Source organism: Sardina pilchardus, chromosome 20 (genome assembly GCF_963854185.1).
Source record: "Sardina pilchardus chromosome 20, fSarPil1.1, whole genome shotgun sequence".
Classification (NCBI taxonomy): Eukaryota; Metazoa; Chordata; class Actinopteri; order Clupeiformes; family Clupeidae; genus Sardina; species Sardina pilchardus.
The window spans coordinates 18198140-18218585 of record NC_085013.1 but is presented as its reverse complement, the minus strand read 5'-3'; the positions used below and the strand labels follow the sequence as shown (position 1 = coordinate 18218585).

General features: G+C 43.6%; 2 protein-coding genes across 2 annotated transcripts in view; both read right to left on the bottom strand.

Annotated features, from left to right (window-relative positions):
* Positions 1 to 8368, bottom strand: part of plekhd1 (pleckstrin homology domain containing, family D (with coiled-coil domains) member 1) — an 11000-nt gene extending 2632 nt beyond the window's left edge. Inside the window, exons 1-11 of the mRNA XM_062522440.1 lie at positions 8214 to 8368; positions 7011 to 7104; positions 6678 to 6767; positions 6345 to 6421; positions 5611 to 5702; positions 5428 to 5480; positions 4836 to 4930; positions 4234 to 4327; positions 3472 to 3701; positions 2210 to 2342; positions 621 to 765 (exon numbers count right to left, since the gene is read on the bottom strand). Of these exons, the coding sequence (XP_062378424.1) occupies positions 621 to 765; positions 2210 to 2342; positions 3472 to 3701; positions 4234 to 4327; positions 4836 to 4930; positions 5428 to 5480; positions 5611 to 5702; positions 6345 to 6421; positions 6678 to 6767; positions 7011 to 7104; positions 8214 to 8368 (1258 nt within the window). The remainder of the gene's footprint in view (positions 1 to 620; positions 766 to 2209; positions 2343 to 3471; positions 3702 to 4233; positions 4328 to 4835; positions 4931 to 5427; positions 5481 to 5610; positions 5703 to 6344; positions 6422 to 6677; positions 6768 to 7010; positions 7105 to 8213) is intronic.
* Positions 8369 to 9439: 1071 nt separating this feature from the next.
* On the bottom strand, positions 9440 to 16469 carry slc39a9 (solute carrier family 39 member 9). Its single transcript, XM_062522437.1, has 7 exons — positions 15555 to 16469; positions 14968 to 15076; positions 14315 to 14509; positions 14124 to 14192; positions 13868 to 13953; positions 13327 to 13461; positions 9440 to 12410 (listed from the first exon to the last, which is right to left on the bottom strand). The coding sequence occupies exons 1-7, from the start codon at positions 15648 to 15650 to the stop codon at positions 12177 to 12179; spliced, it is 924 nt and encodes a 307-aa protein (XP_062378421.1). The 5' UTR covers positions 15651 to 16469; the 3' UTR covers positions 9440 to 12176.
* Between the last annotated feature and the right edge of the window lie 3977 nt (positions 16470 to 20446).

The following is a 20446-nucleotide window of genomic DNA, read 5'->3' as shown; positions in this document are numbered from 1 at the left end:
ATGTCCGTGTGTGTGTGTACATATGTGTATGTGTGTGTGTGTGTGTGTGTGTGTGTGTGTGTGTGTGTATGTGCGTGTCTATATGTGTGTGTATGCATGCGTGTGTGTGAGCACAATAGAGTGCACTGGAGCGTGGCGGTTCCTGGTTGGGGGTGTGTTCTGTGTTCTACTCACTCTTGAGATGACTGACGTCGCCGCGCATGCCGCTTGTGTGTGTGTGTGTGTGTGTGTACATATGTGTGTATGTGTTTGTGTGTGTGTGTGTGTACATATGTGTATGTGTGTGTGTGTGTTCTACGCACTCTTGAGATGACTGACGTCACCGCGCATCCTCTCGTGCCGCTCGTGGGTGTTTACATATGTGTATGTGTGTGTGTGTGTGTGTGTGTGTGTGTGTGTGTGTGTGTGTGTGTGTGTGTGTGTGTACATACAGTATGTGTATGTGTGTGTGTGTGTGTGTGTGTGTGTGTGTGTGTTCTGTGTTCTACTCACTCTTGAGATGACTGACGTCGCCGCGCATGCCGCTTGTGTGTGTGTGTGTGTGTGTGTACATATGTGTGTATGTGTTTGTGTGTGTGTGTGTGTACATATGTGTATGTGTGTGTGTGTGTTCTACTCACTCTTGAGATGGCTGACGTCGCCGCGCATCTTCTCGTGCCGCTCGTGTGTGTTCTCCAGCGAGCCCAGGCCCAACTCCAGCCTCCGCAGAGCCTCCTCCGCCTGCTTCAGCCTCCGCTCCAGCTCCACCCGAGACTCCATCTCCACCTGCACCCCACAGTACACACACACACACACACACACACACACACACACACAGAGGAGGAGTGAGGGGGGGTAATGCCCTGGCTATGCATCTCCTCTACGGCTTAAACTGCCACACAGGCACACAGAGAGGACAGTATAGTATAAGTACATATACTTTTTGATCCCGTGAGGGAAATTCAGTCTCTGCATTTAACCCAATTTAACCGAATTAGTGAATACACACAGCACACAGTGAACACACAGTGAGGTGAATCACACTCTGACGCAGAGCAGTGAGCTGCCTTCCCAACCAGCCGCGCTCGGGCAGCAGTGAGGGGTTAGGTGCCTTGCTCAACGGCGCTTCAGCCGTGGACTTGTCAGGGATCGAACCGGCAACCCTCCGGTTACAAGCTTGAAGCTCTAACCATGGCTGCCCCTAAAGAAACGATTGCGTCCAGGAATAATAATGCATATTTCCTCCACTGCTTAAACTGACTTCATTATGGTTAAACTCAAGGGCAAAAGGACATGAGTCCCATGCTAAATCATGGATCTTTCTTCTGCTATTTAAGTCCTTGCTGAGGCTCATAATTAGTAGCACAGCACACAGCACAGCACACAGCACACAGTGAACAGTGGTCTAGTAGTAGGACCAGTCAAATCTGATCTGCTGAAGGCACAAGCAGAACACCTCATCATGAGGGATGTTGGACTTCACGGAACTAACACTACCAAAACATGGACCTACAAGCATAACGGATGAAACGTCCCGCAGGCTACATGAGTCTGATGTCTGTGGCTGTTATTTTGGTCCTTGTGGTTTGCGCAGCGTGTGTGTGTGTGCGCAGCGTGTGTGTGTGTGCACAGCGTGTGTGTGTGTGTGTGTGTGTGTGTGTGTGTGTGTGTGTGTGTGTGTGTGTGTGTGTGCGCAGAGTGTGTTTAGCAGGTTCAGGTTGTTGGGTGTACAGCACAGCGCAGTTGTAGAGTACAATATTGTAAAGTTTCACCTTCAGCTCGGCCTGTGTGAGTGTGCTTGCGTGTGTGTGTGTGTGTGTGTGTGTGCTTGCGTGTGTGTGTGTGTGTGTGTGCTTGCGCGTGTTTAACAGGTTCAGGTTGTTGGGTGTACAGCATAGTGCAGTTGTAGAGTTAAATATCGTAAAGTTTCACCTTCAGCTCGGCCTGTGTGAGTGTGCTTGCGTGTGTGTGTGTGTGTGTGTGTGTGTGCTTGCGTGTGTTTAACAGGTTCAGGTTGTTCAGTGTACAGTACAGAACAGTGCAGTTGTAGAGTACAATATCGTAAAGTTTCACCTTCAGCTCGGCCTGTGTGAGTGTGCTTGCGTGTGTGTGAGTGTGTGTGTTTGCGTGTGTGTGTGTGCTTGAGTGTGTTTAACAGGTTCAGGTTGTTCATTGTAGGCCTACAGTACAGCACAGAGCAGGTGTAGAGTACAATACGGTAGAGTTTCACCTTGAGCTCGGCCTCTGTCTGCTGCTTGTCTGCGGTGAGCTGCGCCAGAGACTGCTGCAGTGTCCGTGCCTGAGTGGAGTAGTACTCGCGCTCGTCCTGCAGCACCGAGGCACGCTGCTCGTTCTCCTTCAGCCTGCAGGGGGCAGCAGAGATCAGTCATACATACAGTACACACACAAACAGCACAGAGAGGAAAAGATTATTATACAGTAGCCTTCACATGAAGTGGCTGATTTAACAGCTTTTTTCAGTTTCTTCAATACATTTCAACCACATGGCATAATAATTGTAAGATGCCAGCTGTTTAGTGAAGATATTTCTCTAGACAAGTATTGAAGCAAGACAATATCAGCAGAGATTAATTATCAAAAACAAAATGGGAATCTCTGAGAAAAGCTTCAACAACAGATGCATTATCATTTTTTTACTATTATTACCGTGGAAAAGTGCAACTGCTCCAATAGAGTTTTTAAAACTATAAAAGCCTTACTCTTTATAGTACAGTGCTATTTCAATATGAGCTGGTTTATCCATTGTCTGGGGTTTAACTGATGCTATATAGGGACGGACCTAGACAAAGACTTCATTTGATAAGCTGCCCTGTAATATGGCTAGGGCCAGCCCGCTCCCAGAGGTCATTCACATAACCCCATCAATGCAACCAGTGCTTCTCAATGCTCGCTGGTGTCTAGTCGATGAGTAGGCATGCTTTAGAATCGATGTCCATTTCCACTTTAGAACCCCCCCATTGCTAAACTCCATTAGCACTTAGTCAGCCCCAGGACACACTACATGCCTGCATGCCAACACTGAGTCATGTGACTCACGTAGGTCTATAGAATATCGCCGCTGCATCTACTGTATGTCCATTGCTCAGTATAACATGCACACGTACGCAGTACACACATGCATTTTCCACACAAAGTAGAGAGCATGCAGATATTTAGGCACACAAGTGTAGAAAACACTTAGAGACATGATCTAGTCCGACTACAACATTAAAAACAGATCAATAACTTCTCACAAGGTTAGAATCTGTTTTTTTCTGTTCCCTCAAGGGAGGTTCAGGACCAAAGACTCGCAACGAGATGGGCTGCAACGTTCTAAAACCTTGCAACTGTGACTAGACATGGTGAATGCTCTGCGGCGGCTTGCAACAGCTGGCAACGACGTGCAACATTTAATTCACCCTGCAACTCCTTCTGCTACGGTTTTGTCTCGCCGCGGATCTGTGGTGTGAATTGGGCCTCGGAGCCAATCACCTGTCCTGCGCTTGCTCCTTCTCCTTCTGCAGGCTCTTCATCTGCTCCTCGATCAGGCACAGGTTGGTCTGGAGCTGGCTTGTGTGCTCCGCCAGCCCTCCCGCGTCCACCCCCCCAGGCTCCGGCGCGGCGTTCTGGGCCTCATCCTCTGGGCTCCCCCCTTTCTCCTCCTCTACAGCCTCCTGCTTCTGCAGCAGCTCCAGCGTGCGCTGTTTCTCCAGGGACAGTTCCTGAGGGACACACAGGGTTATTTTAACAGGGTAATTTCACAGTACTTTTTAAAGATTCTTTAACCATTGCCCATGATTTTATTACTATTATTTGTTGATTTTGTTGAAGCACTTTGAACAACCCCTGTGTATAAAATGTGCTATATCAATAAACGTGACTTGACTTGACAGGGGTTTATGCTCCTTGTCATAACCACCAATTGTTTGCTGTGTAGTGTTATACAGAAAGAAAGTGCTGCCACCCTCATTAGGGTTGACCCTAGCCAGCACCAGCTCTTTGGATGTGCATTCCTTCACAACACAAAACACTGCACAATTACAACACTGCATAACATGTACCTATGTTGTGTTTGTGCTGTGCTGTGTGTTGTGTTGTGTTGTGTTGTCTTGTGTTGAGTGCTGTGCTGTGCTGTGTTGAGTGCTGTGCTGTGCTGTGCTGTGCTGTGCTGTGCTGTGCTGTGCTCTGCTGTGCTGTGCTGTGCTAATCTTAACCCACAGGCCCAGCTGCTATGGCTCCCCTGTGACTCTGTACCTCTAGGGACTGTTGCAGGAGTGTGCTCAGGCTATGGAGTTCCTCCTTCTCACTCTCCACCCCCTTCAGGGACTGAGCCGTCCCATCCAAGTCCCTGCCGACACATGATGGCAAAACAAAGTGGCAGCATCAAGCAAAGGTAAAACCTACCATGGGAGGATGTGGGCCTACTGAGAATTACAGGACATGATGCATGTAGGTAGACTGTCCTGACTGTCCTGGAAACTGTTTTCATTCACAGGTTTTTAATACAAAGTTACAAAATGAGGTCACGTCATACATAACAAACTATAATAATAATCCTCACACCGATTAGTAAACACCACACAAATCTTTAATGGTGTGTTCATTACCTCCACCAGGTTATGTTTTAATCAGGGTTTGTTTGTCTGTCTGTCTGTCAGTTTGTTTGTTCGCAAGATAACTCAAAACGTTACGGATGGATTTCGATTACATTTTCAGGGAAGGTCTGAAATGACCCAAAGAAACGATTACATTTTTGGGAGTGAACCGTATCACCGCCTGGATCTAGGAGACGGTTATGTTTGCGCTCTCTAAGTGCTTTTCTAGTTCACAATGAAATTTACGTTCGGAAATCTTACAATTTGATCTGTTCCTGCTCGGCTCGCAATTCCAGCACAACCTCCTCAAACTTCTGCTTCTCCTCCTCTAGAACCTGGTTTAGTCGCTCCAGCTCCTGTGGCAAACAGAAACACAGCAAAAGATCAATACAAGTGCACGTACATCCATTACTGCCTCAAGTCCTCATACACAAAATCACTGAAACATTCACTGTCATGGACATGAATAAATAAGATACATAAATAACTTTCAAAATAGCATTACCATGCAAACACACCATCTCATTATACCCATTATACATTGTGGAGCAACAGGACAAAATGTAGTAAATGGACACATATCTGCATGTTTACATGCATTTAAATCTAGGCGTTCATGGATTCTCAAATCCAGAGAGCCTCAGTAAGCTGCTAATGCATAGATAACTATAAGTGCACACACATGGGCACATTTCTGTGTGTTTACATGCATTTTTATCTAGGCATTTAAAAGGCCCTCTAATTCTCTAAGGGGGCCTTACAGTATGCATCTAATGCATGTTTGTATCTGTGTGTGTTTGCTGTGAGCTGTGTAAACACTGCGGTCATGTCCACATAATGTAGCATGACTCACCTCCTTCTGCTCCCTTTGCAGGCTGAGTTCTTCTGTCTCCTCCATCAGTTTATCTGAACAGGACGTCCAACGTACAGAAATAGTTATCATTCAGCACAAGCACTCCATCGCTCCACAGTGGAGGCACACACGTCACTATCGATGTGTCTGTACCTGTTCACCCCACTTGTTCCCCCATCTTACCCAAGTACTCTTGTTTCTCTTTAGCCAGCTGGAGCCCCTGGGCCTCCAGACTCTCAATCATGGCCTCTCCCAGCTGGGCATTCTTCCAGGTACTGCAGGGGAGGAGAAAAGAGCAACACTTTGTGAAATACTGGAACCAGAGAAAAGAGCGCTCGAGTTGCTCATTCAAAAGCAACACACAAAGGAAACAAAACAGAATCCTTCAACAAGGCATAAAGAAGTCGGTCATTATTGTGTCAAAGTGACTGGCATGCATTTGACAACTATGGTGTACAGTATGTGAATCCATAAACAATGCTCTAATGGTGAGGTCCAGTCCTGCCGTCTCAATGTCTTTGTTGTGAAATGGTATTTTAAGTGAGCTATTAGTTTGTTTCAGTATCTGCATGTAATAAGATGGCTTGCCAGAATGTGCACATTCAGTATCTGCATGTACTGAAATGAGATGGCTTGCCAGAATGTGCACATTCAGTATCTGAATGTACTGTAATAAGATGGCTTGCCAGAATGTGCACATTCAGTATCTGCATGTAATAAGATGGCTTGCCAGAATGTGCCCATTCAGTATCTGCATGTAAAAAGATGGCTTGCCAGAATGTGCACATTCAGTATCTGCATGTAATAAGATGGCTTGCCAGAATGTGCCCACAGTAATATAGCTGGTTGTGCGTCTGTGCAGTAAGTCCTGCTGATGGTGCTCTTAAGGAGAGCTGAATGGTTGCTGTGCCACGTACACTTTGCCCGAATCCTGCAGCATCTCCATCCACTGGGTCTGCTCCGCCTCCGACTCCGCCGCCAGGACGATGTTGCCCTGCGGAGAACAACACCACCGTCTCAGGACCGACTGTCTTCTACTCACCAGCAATACACTACACTGAGCCAGAGTTATTCTCACCATTTTGAGCTACACTTTATGTAAATTAAGTGGACAAAAAGGCTAAGAGCAAGACCCAAACTAAGTTTGGCACATTTACATTTTGAGTATAAACAACAACAAAAAATCAATGTATGTGCATTGTCCCATTTAAACAAACAAATAAGTAAATAAATAAATAAACAATTCTCACCGTGAAATCGTCATGGTTAATCACCAAGGCAAACGGCATTCCCTGGTCCTCCCTTCCGGTTACTACACATCCTCCCAGCGGAATCACTCCCTTGGTGGAGCACGGGGAGACAGAGCGAGAGACAGACACAGCAGGATGAATGAACTCATTAATTACTGGGATAGCTACAATGGCCCACTGAGTGCATTTGTCCAAATGCAATTGGGTTTGATTAATTATGGGATATGGGTCAAATATACTGACACCAATAGCGCGGCCGGGCACTCCTCATTTCCACTACGCAGTCAGACATTTAACTGATGGTTTGAGGATGGAGAATATAGAGGTTCTTACTTTGGGATGGATGTTGAAGTATTTGTTAGTCTCAAAGTTCCTTTTTTCATTTTCAGCATAGTACAGCAGGAAGCTGTCCTTGATCATGAAAAACCTGAGAAGATGTGACATTTATCGTCATATATTGAACTGAATAGACTTGCACAATCAGCTCTGCTATCATAACCTATTATGTAGCTATACAAATATTGTATACTCTGCTTTTCATACAAGATAATTGTGTTGTTTGCTAAAGTGGCATGGTGACTGTATTTTCTCTTAAAGTATTTACTTTCCTTTTTCTTGAAGAAGTGGTACAATTCTCCAAACCAAACCTAATCATGAGTTGGTATAAAAAAAATCCTAGTTCTTATAGTCCTTTAATATACAGATATCAGAGAACATAAACAGTCAATAAAGAACAGTAAACACACTACGCTTCTAGACCACAGCTTGATTTATCCTCAAATGGATCAGTCAAAACAGACTCACTCACAGCTTCAACTGTTTCAACTCCTTTACTGTATGTACACTCTCTCCTACAACTCCCTTTATTTAAGGCCCCCCCTACTGCCCCCCCCCCCCCCCCCCCCCCCGCTGCCCCCTGTGTTTATTTACCTCTTTCATTCTAGCACTACTGCGACTGTGGCATATACGAATTTCACTGTATGGCAAAGTACTATCTATGCAACAATAAAACGATTCTCCACAACAGACTATACACCTCAATACAAAACTGATTTTTTTTTACACAATCAGAAACATATTCAAGCCTTATCATGACAAAAGCAATTCTACTTTCAAAAATACCCAGTGTTTGTTGACGAATACAAAAAGCATAAGCTGCTCACATAAAATGCTCAGCTCTCAAGGTGATCGTCTACCAAATGTTATCAGTATCCATCACATACATTGTCAAACACTACAGCCCTGCATTGCATGTCCCTATCCTTGAGCTTTCAATGTTATGGCTGAACTTAGCGTTCACCTTCTCAGACTCAAAGACTACTAAAAGTCTACTCTAGCACTTTGAGATCACTGATGTAAAGTGCATTATAAATATTAATAATAATAATAAATAAAAAAAATTATTATTATTATTATTATTATTATTATTACTGCTCTATGCCCCACTCGTATGTCACACACACACACACACACACACACACACACACACACACACACACACACACACACACACAGAGACCCCCGTCCAGTACGTACCTGCGGGACCACTTGGCAGAGGGGCGTCCGAAGGGCCTCTTCCACAGGACCCCATACAGCTGCACCTTGGTGCTGATGTCCAGCACGTCCGTGTCCGTCTGCTCCATGGAACTCCACGGGGAGGCGAGTGAGGCTCTGGAGGAAGAGGAGAACATGGTGCCCAGTCTGGGGCAGGGCTGGGGAGGGCTGGTGGTGGTGTTGGTGGGGGGTGGTGGTGGGGGTGACGGAGCAAAATATCAATGAAGTAAAAATAGAAATGCACACACACACACACACACACACACAAACAGTGTACACATGCACATGTAAACACACGCACACAAACACACTCACACACAAACACACACAAAAGCGGACGCACAAAAACACAAACAGAAAAATCCCCAATAATTCAGTGAGGTGGAATAATGTGGCTGCCAATAACTACATCAGCAGGCGGAAGGGTGGGTGCAAATAAAGCTGGGATATGGAGAGGGACAGAGAGCGAGAGAGCGAGGGAGCGAGTGAACGAGAGAGGGAGAGAGGGAGAGAGGGAGAGACAGAAAGATGAGCAGGGGCAGGATGTAATAGAGGCTTTTGTAGAGTTTCTAAATCGGAGAGAAGGTCAATACCTCTCAGTGCTGCGCAGTGCCAGTAGAACGGCATCACTGAGATTACTGCACTTCAAGCTGTGGGATCGCTTTAGACTCAAAAGCTCGGGAATTGCGGGCTTCAAGTCCAGACACACACATGTGAAAGAGCAGTCCTCACATTCTCTAACTAATCCTACATTCAGCTTAATGTGCTGACATCACTTCCTACGTAAGTGCACACATGGTGGCCCAGGCGATATGTCATGCTCATAACACTGATGGCGTGTCAAACACTTCCAACACTAGACGAGTCCAGACCCCCCCCCCCCCGCCCAGTGGCAATGGTATGCTTACATCTGGGATTAAACCATTGGAACCACTTAACTGGGCTGGGTGGATTTATGTTTTAAAACAAAGATAAAAGACAAAACAACAGAAAACAGACCAGTCATCTCTCCCTTGTGTCAGTCATAATAATGAATGACTGTGTAATCAGTGGCCGAGGCTGACTTCAAAACAGAGAAGAAAAAGCATGCTACGCTTTATGGGGAAAAAAACCCAAAAACAAACTATAACAGTAGGGGGTAGAACAAGGTCTTTTGTTTTGTTTTTTAAATAAAGCACATGAAAAAAATGACCAGTATGTTCCTTACAGAACCTTAAAAAACTTTATTCATTATCATTAACACATAGTTTTTCAGCTGAAGTTGCACAATCAAGAGAAGGACATAAGGCAGACTCCCTGTGGAATGGTCACATAACGTTGTTGGCTTGACAGTAAAGCCAAACCTATTCCTCACCACCATCATTCAGTCACCAAATGAGGGCGATTCCCTTTAAAACACACTTTAAAAAAAAAAAAAACTTTTGAAAATATAGATTATCTACAGGTATGGTATACACAAAGCACCCAGCTGATATCAGATCCCATCACGTTGTTTCATGACCCCAGTCCATACATATGGCTGAGTATTTCCCTCCCTCTACAGCCACAACAGATGTGGCCGTGCTGTTCCCTCCAACGGCCAGATGGTGGAGCTACAGAGCCAAGGCTGTCCAGAGGACTCGACGACTCCTAAACATATATGGTTGCAGTGTTAAGGGCATAACCCATTCAGTATCCTTTACAACATCAGTGTCCAATACGTTGTCAGATAATGGAGGCACACCCTTTGAAAAACAAGCCCAAATTATCTGTGTGTCTTTGTGGATACCCAGTCAGCTCCATTTAGAAGTGGCCAACACCACTATTCAACCGTAACACATTGGCTACGTCTGTGACTGACAAAATGTGACATACAATTTAGATCTAGCACTTAATTTTGTTTTCTCTTCCTCACCAATTAAGAATAAGAGCGAGTGGTACTGGTCTCCAATGGCCAGCAGCCGGTCTTGAGAAGAAAACGCAACGCTTGTTTGTACAGTAGAAGATATTACATATATACAACTGCTTCGCCCTCACTGTACTCAGAGGGCAGCAGACACATAGAACATAGAACCCAGCCAGTGAGCAATGGAGAACTCTGCCAACCTTCCACTTGACAAATACATATTAAATGGTTCACCTGAACGTTGTTGCAATGAATACTTTTAAACAACATACAAGCCATCTTCACATGATGGTCATCATTAAAATGGATGCTCTGAGAAAAGAGAAAAAAAAGGAAAGAAAAGAGAGCAAGAACCAAAACCAATGAAATGTGTTAAATAACCGGAAAACTTGTCTGGATGGGTATTTCTACCTGCTGATTATTTTGAGAGTGCTCAGCACATGGTATTGAGATCTGGCATCCTGGACTGGCTAAGTCTGGCCTACAGTATGTTAGCAAGAACAGCTAACATAGCTCACAGCAGCTTTAAGACAGATGAGGGAAAACAAAGTTAGCAATGGGAGACAGGGTGCAAGTCTGTTGGTAGTGGCAGTCACTTGTGGATATAGTTTGATTGTTGTGTCATATAAGGGTAGCGGCTCTGAATCCATATAGAACACACTGAGAAGTGTCCATCTATGCACAGATCACAGTAACAGTAGGTTGGTTTATATGCTAGTCTACTTCTGTGCAGGGAACGCTGAGCACATCATATGTCAGCCACTCAATGTGACCAAATTTAACTTTAATGAGAACAACCTTATCTGCCAAAGTGATCTACAAAGAAAGCACAGAGGCCTTTCGGAGAGGGTATTATCAGACAACAGATATGACAGTTTGCCTGGAGAGCATCACCAGGCGAAATCTCAGCATTGCATCTCTCATCTTCCATTAGCACACTGGTTTTATTTTGCATTAAACGTTCAAATCAAATTGTATTTCGCGTTATGACAATATTAAGTTGGGTTTCTGGGCCAATCTTTTATACTCAAGAGTCAAGACACAGTACTTAACAGATGCTGACGAAATTACCAATCATATGTAACTATTCTGTGTGCCAAATGTGGTGTCTGTTGTGTAATTTCTCAACAGACGGGTTGCTACATACGTCTCCAATATGGGGTAGTGCACCTTCACAGTCAGCATTGGAAGTGCTTAAGACTTTCAGGCCATGTGAACAGCCCTTGACAATATAATCTGTCCAGGTTTAGACAAATTATTACTGTGAAATCAACCACATTCTCTGGGATCCCTGCACTTCTGTATTTTGCAATGCTTGATCCAGTGACTAAAATGAAGGTGCAAGGCAAAAGAAAAAGCTTAAAATGTTAAAAGCAAGACGTGAGATAGTTCAGTAATGCAAACATGATGTGACACTTAGACCCACGTTGGCTCCTTGATTGCTCACTGCCCTTCCGTTTAACACTTGACTGTCGAGTCCGTTGACTTATCTCTGATGCAACATTTCCAAATACCCAGTGACATTCTTCACAAAGTCCAACTACAAAGCCCCGCTCACCCAGGGAAAAAAAGGCCTAAGAAAGAAAGATGACATGGAACACGTCAGCATTCCACCCCATAGCATGTTCACGTCATGCACAGGAGGGAGGAGCTCTTCGGGGGCGAAGGTCAACATCGCGGTATCTGCTGGGCACCCTGGTGGGCATCCTGGTGGGTCTGTACCGTGACGGGCCGCCCAGTCCGTCTCCCCCTGACCCTTCCCGTGCTGTCGGCCACCTGCGCTCGGTTCCGGCAAAGTGACCTGATTCCAGGAACATCCCCTCAGCCATCCATGGGGCCCAGAAATGGCAACATGAGAAGTGTGTATGGCCTGAAACACTAAAACTCAGTCTTTCTCTTCTCCTCCTCTCCACATCATTACATCCATCCATCCATCCACCCATCCATCCATCCATCCGTCCATCCATCCGTCCATCCATCCGTCCATCCATCCATCCATCCGTCCATCCATCCATCCACCCATCCGTCCGTCCACTGTCTGGCGTTCCCGGCGGCCCCGACTAGTGCTGATGCCCGATGGACAGCACCAAGGGAATGAGGCACCCGAGCACCAGAGCCCCCACCTCCACTTTGCTCAGTCCCTTGCCGTTGTTGCCCGCGCTGGGCCCGTGGCTGTGCCCGGTGCCACCCACCTCTGGCAGGACGTGCACCGTGGCCACGTAGAGGAAGGTGCCGGCGGAGAAGAGCATGGCGACGCCAGTGGCGTTCACGTCTGACAGGGCCTCCTTACTGCTCTGGATGGGAGGAATAACAAAGAGATTGTGTTGAGTCAGCAGCCTAACAGAAAAGACAGTTAGTTAGTAAATACTTTTGTGTGTGAGTGGTTCAATTTCAATTCAACACATAAATGTTTTCACTTTTTATCCAAATAGTCCACCATCATGTGATTAAAAAGTAACTAACTTCAGGAGCTTTAATGATCAGGGAGTCAAGTGCTACAGGACAGGAAATTGAGTCAAGGCTGTTTGAACTGATATAAAGTGACCCGTGTATAATTAAGTCTAAATTATAAGTGTAATGAAATGTAAATGACTTGACCATCAGAAGTTTTCATAAAACTGTGGCAAATTGTTCCATTAAGTACCGGCACACTCCTGCACTCACAGAGTCTGGTCAGGAGAGAGGAGGAGGAAGAGGAGGGGGTGGTGATGAAGATGAGAGAAGAGGAGGAAGAGGAGAAGAAAGGAGGAGTAGCAGCAGGATGAGAGAGGAAGAGGAGGAGAAGAAAGGAGAGGAAGAGGAGGAGAATGAGCGAGGAAGAGGAGGATGAGAGAGGAGTAGGAGCAGGATGATGAGAGGAAGAGGAGGAGGAGGAAGAGGAGGAGGATGAAAGAGGAAGAGGAGGATGAGAGAGGAAGAGGATGAGAAGAGAGGAGTAGGAGCAGGATGATGAGAGGAAGAGGAGGAGGATGAAAGAGGAAGAGGAGGATGAGAGAGGAAGAGGATGAGCAGAGAGGAGAAGGAGCAGGAGGATGAGAGGAAGAGGAGGAGGAAGAGGAGGAGGAGGATGAAAGAGGAAGAGGAGGATGAGAGAGGAAGAGGATGAGAAGAGAGGAGTAGGAGCAGGAGGATGAGAGAGGAAGAGGATGAGAAGAGAGGAGGGAGCAGGAGGATGAGAGAGGAAGAGGAAGAGGAGGAGGAGAGCTGTACCTGGCTGAGTCCCAGAAACGTGAGCATGGCCAGGGCGGGTGCTGCCAAGGCAAACACCAGCAGGTGCTTCCGAATGCGGTTCCTCTCCAGGCCCGCGTGCATCAGGAAGGAGACGAGGCCAAACGCAGCCGGAGCCTGTCACAAGAGACAGGAGGGAATCCACTTAGTGACGTCATGCCAACTGACTAGAAATTACTAACAAGCTAACTGTGACATCTAAAAAAGTCAATCATGTTATTACAAATCCCACAACTGGTTATATGAAGTTATAATCAACATACTAAACTGGTTATATGACTTTATAATCAACATACTAAACTGGTTAAGAGAACTCCTTGAGTACACAGACACCCACATTCATAGCGCAGTCCCCACAGCTATTTATCATCATAAGGAAAACATGAGGGAGGTGCAAAATGCAATAAACTGACAGGAAGATGTATGTAGCTACCTTGTGCAGCATGTAATAAAGTGACAGCAAGATGCATGGAGTCGCCTTGTGCAGCATGCAATAAAGTGACAGCAAGATGTATGTGGTTACCTTGTGTAGCATGATGGCCACAAACACAATGAGCTGAACACTGGTCTGAGATGTGGAGGCAGCAGCACCTAGAGCTACCCCATCGGCTGAATCAAACAAACACACAAACAAACAAACAAAGTAGTAAATAAGTAATACAGTCTTACTGAAGGACTCATTATGCTGTTGTGTTTTTATTTTATTTCACGTGTCGGTGCTACAGCAAAAGCTTCTGGGGAACACACAGCATTGTGTCGACTAGAAAACCCCAACCTACCAGCAGCATGGACTACAAGGCCCAGGGTTGTGGTGATCTTTGAGCTGGCTGCCCTCGCCGATTCAGGATCTGGAAACAACAGAAGCACTTTCAGATGAACTGATCAATCGGAGGCCCAGGGCATTGTCCTGAGAATTGACTTTAAAAAGGGCAAAGGTTGAGAGTTCAAAGGCTGTGTTGAACAAGCGTACCGTCACTGCTGTGCATGTGCGCGGAGCCGATCTGGTCCACCAGCAGCATGAAGACGAAGCCCAGGACCAGGGAGACTCCAATGTAGGCATGGAGGTGTTCATGCCCGTGCTCACTGTGAGTACCTGCAACTGGTTCCACTGCCACCTTGGGCTCGGACACCCCTGACTCCAGTTCCCCATGGCCATGATGCCCAGCTAGAAGCAGGACAAAAAAAATCATTCCAATTATTAATTACTAGTTTACAATTATCAGGAGGCCTCAAGACAAGACACAGTTAAGCAGCAACTACTTCTAACTATGTATGAAGAATTGCTAATAAAACAAAGGGAAAGTGTAGCACTGTGGCTGCCTGTCTGCTCTATAGCTTCTCTTCATGTTTCCGTACAGATTGTTCTCAGTGACCTCGAGAAACGGATATCTACGTGAAAAAGAGTTTCCCTTTAAGGTGAAGAAAAGGAAAACTCCTTATTATTGTGCTAGGCCGATGTGTCCTTCACCTCTCATATCGCTCACATTTAAATAGCAATGCTGGCAAAGCAACTGTAAGCATGAGCCTGATATTAGCTACTCTTATAATGGAAAAACACTGTGATTACTTCAGTTAAATGAGTCAGTATCCATAGTGTAACTGCATGATTAGTCAAAAACCCACCCTCCAGGACTTCTTCGTATAGTGCGTGCACTCCCTCTGGGATGATGACAGCGAGTGCAGTTCCACATAGCAGGCCTGCTCCCAGCACTGTCACTAGCTTCAGTTTTTCCTGAGGGACAAATAAGAAGGCCTATTTACTTCACACAGTCCATGTTAATATTTGGTCCAAATATACATGGCAGTGCACAAAACTGTGCCAATGCAGAATCAACATCACAGGCTTTTTAAGAAGCACACTAGGGACCACTTTTGTTAAACTGCTTCCAATCTTAACTCAACTTACCAAGTCCTGCATTGTTGCTTTTCACTACAACTATGCAGAATTTTGTATATTCTGCTAATTTCCCTCACGGGATCAAACAAGTATCTTCTATTCTAAGATTGAAGACAGTTTGTCAAGTGGTCCCAAGTGTGCTTCTTCGTTTGCAGGATGAACAGCATGAGCGACTAAACGTTAGCATTGCCTGTATGTTGTTAGCCAGCTGGTTCTCAAACCCGTAATGCTCACGTTAGTTTACTGGCACTTGCATACAGTAATGTTACTACTGATGACAAGACTACTGATAACATTATATTAACATACTCACCTCAGAAAAATTCACAGCCAGAGGAATGGTTCCCGCAACATAGCACCCCACTAACATTGCCAATGATAGCAGGCTGATTGAGCTGAAGTCATCCATGTTGCGTGCACTAATTTAATGTCCACGTTATCAAAGCTAATCCAAACAGCAGTGCCAAAGTTCTACTAATGTTAACGTTACCTGTTCAGCTAGGATAATTTTAACTGAACTGTAACGATCGATTCAAATTAAAAGAGCGATATGACCCTGGAATGATCCTGACAAGTAGCGTAAACAGAATATATCACATTAACAGGGCAGTCAATATCAATCAACGTAAACTAGCAAATTAATTCAGGCTTGTTATGATCTCTGGACCGTGCGCTAGCTAGCTATCGTTAACCTAGCTTCCTGGACAAACTAACGTTGACGTTATCACAACTTGCTCTCGTTAGCACAATGAGGAAAACCGAGTCAACAATCTTGTGACGTTATTTGGATAAATTAGGCAAACAGCATTCAAAATCAGTGTCTATCCAAATATGTGCAAAATATGTATAATCGTTTTTAAAAATGATACCGTCCACAAACACGGAAACCCATCCTCTTTAACTGGTTGTTTGCTAACATCGCCCACCTAGCCACGTTCAATGGTCCCTTGCCACAGTGGCAGAAAATACCATAGACAGTAGGAAAATACGATAACATTAGCTAGCCTGCCTAGTTAGCACTTGCTACTGATGTCACTTATGATGAAGACGCGATCATAAATGTACTGGTAATGAGCCATTACGCAATTTCACTGAAAGTCTTGTGTGTAAATGATTGCAGAGGTAACGTTAACGCTGCTGACAAACAATAAATAGCTTGCCTGTCTAGGCAAAGAGTTGTACCGAATCTTGTTAACTGGCCGTAGCAGTTTACATTCCGAAGTCACCGGAGCGCTTGTTATGAACTCTGGGATACTTCCGTTTTACGGGTAGTTTAGAAAAGTCTTGTCAAAATAAAGGTATATATCAAAGTCCTCCTAAAGAGGCAAAAATGCACCCATCCTTAGGCTACTTCTCAAGTAGCCTAGATCTACATAATTTAATGGACTGTAGGCCTACACAATTAGGATAGCATATATTTGGGCCTATGCATGTTCTTATTTATGCCAATAATCTTTATGGCTTTGATTTCACTTTAATAGCCTGCACAAATCACTAGCCTACAATAAAGCCTAGCCTACTTCATTCATTGTTGTCTGCCAATGCTCAACTGGTAGGCCTATTTATTAAGCCTTCATCCATGGTTGTGCTGACTGAGGTACCCATGGCCTTGTACCCAATCTATTAATGATTATGATTATGATTATGATTATGATTATGATTATGATTATGTTTATTATGATGGTTATTATTATTATTATTATTATTATTATTACAATAGGCAACTGTTATCACTAGGCTTCTTCTTCTTCAGAGGAAACTAAAGTAGCCTACAGAGGAAATAAATAGAACGTAGAACAATTAGGTCCCACTTTATATCAAAATCTTGCTGCTAAGTGTGACCAAAACAAATGTTGAATATCAGTAGCCTGAATGATGACACTCAAAGGAATAGGGTAACATGAGCCAATAAGCTCAAACAGATTTCCTTTTCATTGCAATATGGCCATTAAAGACAGAAAGATCTGTAACACATTCAGGTTATAGCCTCGTTCGGAGATGGGTCTGTGGATATGTATTGTATGTTTGCTCTTCACCTCTGCCTGAATCCAGGATGTGTGAAAATTGACAGAAGTACTGTTGATGCAAGCTAGAGGGCAGAAGAGAGCCAACATTCACTGAATGTCTAAAAAAAAAAAATCAATTTAGGTTAGCAGAAGCATTCATTTCATGTTGCATGGGGGAAAAAAAACATGCAATGCCTATTCTTGAGATTATAGTTATTAGATTACAGTGTTGATTCAGCAAGATTTGTGTCCCTGCATTGGTTCATTTTTTAATCATAATTGTAGCATCTTAGCCAGAGTAAATGAGATTTTGACTGAACAGTTTGTGAATGAAACAAAACAGTTTTCTACTCATCTTTTCACATCAAGCAACTTTTCTAGTGGCAACACGTACACTGTGATTCTGAGAGCCTAAAGGTATTTGAGCCCAACGGCCAATCAAATTGCATCCCTTCCTCCATGCCCCTCAAGCAGAATGGCTGGATATGGCTCAGTTCAATCCACTGTTATGTTTTCGATCTAAGAACTGAACGGAGTTTTTCCTCTCATAGCAAGAAAAACATAAGGAACAATTTGTTGACTTGAATAGAATTGCAAATGGCACTTTAACTTTCATATTCAGTATTTCTTTTGATATTATTTTGTGTTGTAGAATATGTCTTTTGTTTCAATCAAACATTCCATTAAGGACATTTGGAGAATTTGTTCAGACCAAAGTGATTAGAATAACAAGACATGTTAGCATCAGAAGTACCTGATTACCGTAAAATCAAATATATTTATTAATAACAGCAACAACAACAACAACAACAACAACAACAACAACAACAACAATAATACCAGGCTGGGCTTCATAATGACAATAACCATAAACACTTACAAATGGAGTAATTACAATAACTAATGAGTTAGATGCATGGTATAACGATACGTTTTTTAAAACACTTCTTCAGAATCCCCAAAGCTGTCTTGAGTCTTGATTGTGATCTCTATTGATGGGAAGCTGGCACAACACATGCTCATCTGAGCCCTGCGGGGGTGGAGAAGAGGGAAAAAGCTGAATCGTATGCTGAGAAGGTACAGATCCAGTAAGTCTTGCAGGGCAGAGGGAGGGACTCTAATTGAATTCTAGCTGCTATAGGAAGATAATGAAGAGTTTACTCTGAAAGAGGAGTTACTGTCCACGTCGCTTCTTTCACTGATCAGATATAAGAGCAAATAGGCCTCTAAAAGACACCTCTGTCAAAAATGAGACAATGATGGTGAGTGAATGGTCTCCACGCATAGTATACATTAATTACATAATATACCATGCTCTTCCTGGTCTGAAATGTTGATTTGTAGGCAAAACCCTATAGGAGCCCAATATCAAATGCACATTTAAAAGAAAAAGTGGTCAGACGAATTTAGAGGGTTTTGTACCTGATCCCTTTATATGCTACTGTATTTTGAATTGTTAATGGTCTCACTGTCGCAGGTAACTTTGCCTTGCAATAGTCCAGTTTGGAAATAACCATGTCTGCACAAGAAATTTTAGCCTATAGGATATACTGTGTGAAAGTGGGTCTGATCTTCGGAATATTATAGAGCATGAATAATTAACGTGACCTTATGACTAAAGCCACATGTGCTGCGAAATTAATTTGGTCATCAATTATACCACCAAAGTTATGTGCCGTTATAGCTTGGGTCAACGAATAGGATCCAAGCTGGATATTGATATGCTAGGGAAGACCTGGATCCGAACTGAAATATCATATACTTTAGGCATGCTGAAATCAAGAAGAAATTGTTAAATATGATCTGCATTAACTGAAAGAACAATTTGTTGGAGTGGATGATCTCATCAAGGAAGTGGTTTAAACAGAAAATAAAAGAGGCCCAATTACTTATCCCTGATACACCACTGGTGAAGTAATGAGATTTAGATGCTTACCACAAGACACACTGAATGAACTTCCATGATGTAGGATTTTAAACCAATTAACGGCTATTCCAGAAATATAGCTCAGATAACATATAATGGAGGATGTCATGGTCCACTGTGTCAGAGGCTGCTGACAAGCCAGGGAAAATCAGAACTGATGACAGAGCAGAGGCTTCAGGTACTGTCAATACTTTAGTCACAGATAAGAGCAGTTTCAGAGAAACTACTCGTACTGCTTAGAGTTAGTTTTTTTTTCTCTTTTTTTTTGAGATCTTGCTTCTTCTTGCTTCAGGGCCTGAAGTCTTGCCAGAACACAACTTTCTCCAGAACCTTTGTGAAGAAGGGAAGAAGGAAGAAGGCCGGGTCTGAAATACGCCACATCAGTTGGATTGAGTGAGGTTTTCTTAAGTAAAGGTGTGACCATAGCCCGTTTTTTTTTTTTTTTTAGATAAACGAAAGCCTCTTGAACTAAATTATGCATTAATAGCATGGGTGACGACAGAAGGATGTGATAGACTGCAGAACAGTGGATGGAATAGAATCCAGAGGCATTTTGTTGAACGTCTTTTACAGAAACCTCTTCTCATTAAGAGAACCAAATGAATCTAACAAAGCTCCTTGGTCAACAAGCCAATGCTCCTTTGGATGTTTTTGAGAGATTTTGATATAATTTGCAAGCATAAAATAGCTACAAAACTTTCTAAGACTGCTGCATTGTCTGAGTAGCCACAAAAATCCTTTAAACCACATTAAGTCTATCATAACATCCACCTTACCTATTTTGAAAAATGTCTTATTTGAATAGATGGTGTTGGAATCAATTTTCCTTCTCCAATATGTTACTTCTGTCTGGTCTGATCTCCATATGGTTGTGCAAACAACTGAACATACAGGAACAGAAGAAGGATCTGTATCTTTCTCCACACTCATCTCCACCAGCTACATTACGGACTCTGTCAATTCACCCAACTGTGCAATCTCAAGCTGGCGTCCCAAACATTGTTGATATTTTTTGGAACTTTTTTTATTGTAATGAATCAGTAATCATTGAATACTTTATCTATTCACATTTGATCATCCATCATTACATAATCACAATCATCATCATCATCATCATCATCATCATCATCATAATATGTTCAAATAAATGATCTCTCTCTGTAATTGATATTTCTGAAATGTACTTACAAACAGACAATCATGTTGATGTGAGCTAAAGTATTTGAACCATTCAAGCATATTCACAAACCTGTGGAGGATTTCAGTTTTAAG